Raw genomic sequence first — 3533 nt, 5'->3', positions numbered from 1 at the left:
GGACAGGTGCCGTTGTTTTGTGCTCGGGTGTAGCCGAGTCCAGGACCGTCTGGCGTTTGGGTTTTAATACATAACATACGTATAAACTCCTACGACTTTACAGTGCAGCTTACAATGCCTCACACCGGGCGTTCACACGTGAAATGCCGCCCTGGAAAACGTCTTGAGGCCATCCCAATCGGTAACCCCCCGGCCCCATGTCGCTGGACATAGCGCGCGCAAACTCTATACCCGCTACGTTCTACGGTTGCTTTTGACAGTTGCTGAATCTAAACTGGGAAGCTTCGGTGCTGCTACCGTTGCATTTCGAACTAATCAGCCAGCACTCCTGGGTTCCATCCGCTGACAGCGACCCACGGGTCGCTCCCAACCCAAGTATGAGCAGCGGACTGCAGACATGGTCGTCGGCGTCCCTGTGTTGATGCGAATGCACTTCGTTTGATATGGGCTTCTTGGTTGTGAGTCACCACTTGTGTTGACATTTCGGTGCCAGGTATCTCACTGTTAAGGGCGTATCGAATCTTCCCTAACCACGCCACGACACAAACCCGCTTGGCCCGTTCCTGATCCCACCATCCTGCCTGCCTCAAAGACGATGCCACTTCCTTATCAAACAAGGAGGAGGAGGATTGCCCAATCCTACGTGCAATTCTTTCGGACCCATACAACCCGACAAATCTACCTCCTCTACCTGTATACGTACCCATCATGCAGATGGAACCAGATGCTAGCTAGTCCTGCGCTGACGGACTATGCGGGCTTCTTACAGGTACGCACAGGGTCTTGTGTGTGTGGGGGGGGGGTCTGGAACAAAAAGGAGGAGGAAAAGGTGAAAGAAGAGGGGTCACGGAAGAAAACGAGGGTTATGGAACTACAACGCGCCATACGGAATGGGTGATCAAGGACGTTCAGAAAAAACGGATGACGGCGTTTGACAAAGCGGGCAGCAAGAACTGCTCTGGCGCAATTCTGGCTGCTACTCGTAAAATCCCTGAACCTGCACTTCTGTGCTAAACCCTAAAGATTACCGTCACAGTTGCGGCGATTGTGCGTCTACGTATTGCTAGGCTGCTGCTACGCTGCTACTGCTGCTGCTGCCATAAGTACTCCTGAGTTTGTCGGTCGGTAAGGCTACTGCTGGGCTGCTGCTGCTACTGTTACTGCTCTTACTGCTGCGGCAGCTACTGCTGCGGCAGCTACTGTACTACTGCTGCTACTGCTCATGTCTGATGCCATCACTCGCCCCAAGCAGGACCGTCGAGGCGGTGAGAGCCTAATCTGTAATGCCATCCTCTACCGCCCGGACAAGTTGGGCCTTGTGTGGCACGAGAGCCGCACCCGGGCCCTGCTGGCCGCTTTCACATTCTGGGACGGCCTAGGGCAGCAGCAGGTGCGCGCGGCTGGGTACGGGCCGCCACCAACTATAGGGCGGAATAGGGGATATGGTCTGCCGGGGGGGACATGCCGCCGGTACGGGCCGCTGCCTATACCGAAACGGCGTTTGGCGACACACTGGTCGGTCGGTCGTAGAGCTTCGTCCCTCGGATGGTGTGTCCCCTGGGCAGGGCAGGGGAGGGCAGTGTTTTAATTCTCATCCCGTTACTATGCGCACACACATACACACACATACACGGATGCTGGTGGTGGGTGCGGAACCTGAGCGATCCACTGAGAAGTTGACTAGGGTGACTAGATGAGGGTGTCCCGAAATGCCGGGGAAGGCAGGGTTTCGCTGGGTAGCGGCCATGGGTGAAGATATGGCCCCCTGTCCCACACATCAGCTCAGTAACACCTCAGTAAACCATCAGGGACCTGAAGACATTTTTTCCACGCATGGATCCCTCGACTGGTTGCCGCAACACTCGCGCCGCCCACCAACACGCCCGCATCCGTGTCCTCCTCGCGCTGACACACAAACGGTACCGAACGCGGCTGCCGTACAGCTGCTGTACGTGGCCAACATGCACCTCGAGGGTTCACCGTACCGACCCAACGACCGCATTAGTCAGACGCGATCTGCGCTGCAACGGCTGGAGGCGCATCAGCGCCAGTACGGCATTGCACCCGAGGATGCGGCCGTGGTGGTTTGCGGCGATTTCAACTCCGGGCGGCACGAGACAGTGTGCCACTTCTTACACAGGTACATGGATGGATGGAACCGTGGATGGGCGGGTGGGGGCGCCAGGTCCATCGTCTCGCATGTAGCCGCACCAGAAATGTGAGGACCGTCCGCGTCATATCAATGTACATAAAGTCGCCATGCCACACCATGTCTTGTATATGAAAGCACCGCTTCCATTAACTCGCAGTAGCGAGCTGTACGGTAGTAGAGCAAAAGACAAACGTCCAGCGAGTCTCCATGCTGGTTGTCTCTGTTTGATTTACATTACTGAACATCTGTGCCGTGCACCGTATCTGTGTCGTACACCTTATCAAAATCCGTAGTACCGTGCCTCAAATCTCGCATCCGAATCCCGCCGACCCAGGGGTCGCTTGGAGGGCGGTACCACGGAGCCCCACATGCCCAAGGTTGAAGTCACCAAAGCCAGCATCTCCCATCCCTACGCGCTCCACGAGGCCTACAGCAGCGGGGGACACGAGCTGCCCTTTACGAGAAAGGTGCAAAGCGGCAGCGGACCCGGATCCTCCTCGGATAGGATGCTGCTGGTGTATGTATGGCTCCTGAGCACCGTGTAGTACAGCGCCTGACGTTGCTGCTGGGCCCCGTGTGCGCTTCCGGGTCCCGGGCGCCCCCGGCAGCAGCAAGCTGTCGGCGGCAGCGGCGGGTGGCAGCGCCGGCGGCGGCGGCGAACGCGAACACGAAAGCGAGGGCGGTACCCTTGGCGCGGGCCGCGGGTGTGTGTTTTGTCGGTTTTTGTCGTACTGCAGCTGCTGCCGATACAGCTGTTGCTGGCCGGGTCCCTTTCCCGCTCGCTAGCGCCGGAAATTGGTACTTGGAGACAACGACAGCGTGTTTTTGTGTGTGTATACAAAATACGATATATAATATGTCGTCGTATCATTTAATGTTGTGTGGTTGTGTGAGAAGTGGGAGGTATTAGCTTCACGCCTGGCCACTAGCCTGGCAGTCCCTACCTTACCCGTCTGTACGTGTCTCTGCCCGGGGGAACATACCCTATCCGTTCCATTGGAGGCTCCGCGCCTCTTCTCATGCTCTGATGACCCTCGCGCGTCGCAACTGCCTCCACGGCAGCGCAGGCACTTTCCCTGCTCTCCGCCGCCTCCTGGTCGCACACACACTTCATCTTGGCCACCACCCGCCAGCCCCCTAAGGTTTCTATGTTTTCATTCACTAGTTCCCTTCTTCTACCCGTCCTGTCCTCCGTACCTCCATGCCCCTCTCCGTCTATCTGTCTGTCTGTCTGTATAAAACCATTCCGCCCTGGATATCCCGGTCCTATCCTATCTTCGACCCCTGCACCCTTCCTGCCTGGACCCCGCCTGCCCCAGAATCCCTTCCCCTCCCCTAGAAATCCCCGCTCACTGTCCCCCCCCCACATGTCCACACCTCA

The 3533-nt window shown here is 57.4% G+C and overlaps 1 protein-coding gene across 1 annotated transcript; it reads left to right on the top strand.

Moving 5' to 3' along the window:
- Positions 1-443: 443 nt before the first annotated feature.
- VOLCADRAFT_92067 (uncharacterized protein) lies at positions 444-2697 on the top strand (the record flags this gene model as incomplete). The annotated part of the gene is made up of 5 exons (XM_002951546.1): positions 444-458; positions 593-769; positions 1310-1390; positions 1944-2140; positions 2487-2697. The coding sequence occupies 5 exons, from the start codon at positions 444-446 to the stop codon at positions 2695-2697; spliced, it is 681 nt and encodes a 226-aa protein (XP_002951592.1).
- Between the last annotated feature and the right edge of the window lie 836 nt (positions 2698-3533).

Source organism: Volvox carteri (assembly GCF_000143455.1).
Source record: "Volvox carteri f. nagariensis unplaced genomic scaffold VOLCAscaffold_24, whole genome shotgun sequence".
In the NCBI taxonomy this organism is placed as follows: domain Eukaryota; kingdom Viridiplantae; phylum Chlorophyta; class Chlorophyceae; order Chlamydomonadales; family Volvocaceae; genus Volvox; species Volvox carteri.
The sequence above is the reverse complement of the archived record's forward strand: the minus strand, read 5'-3'. Positions and strand labels throughout refer to the sequence as shown.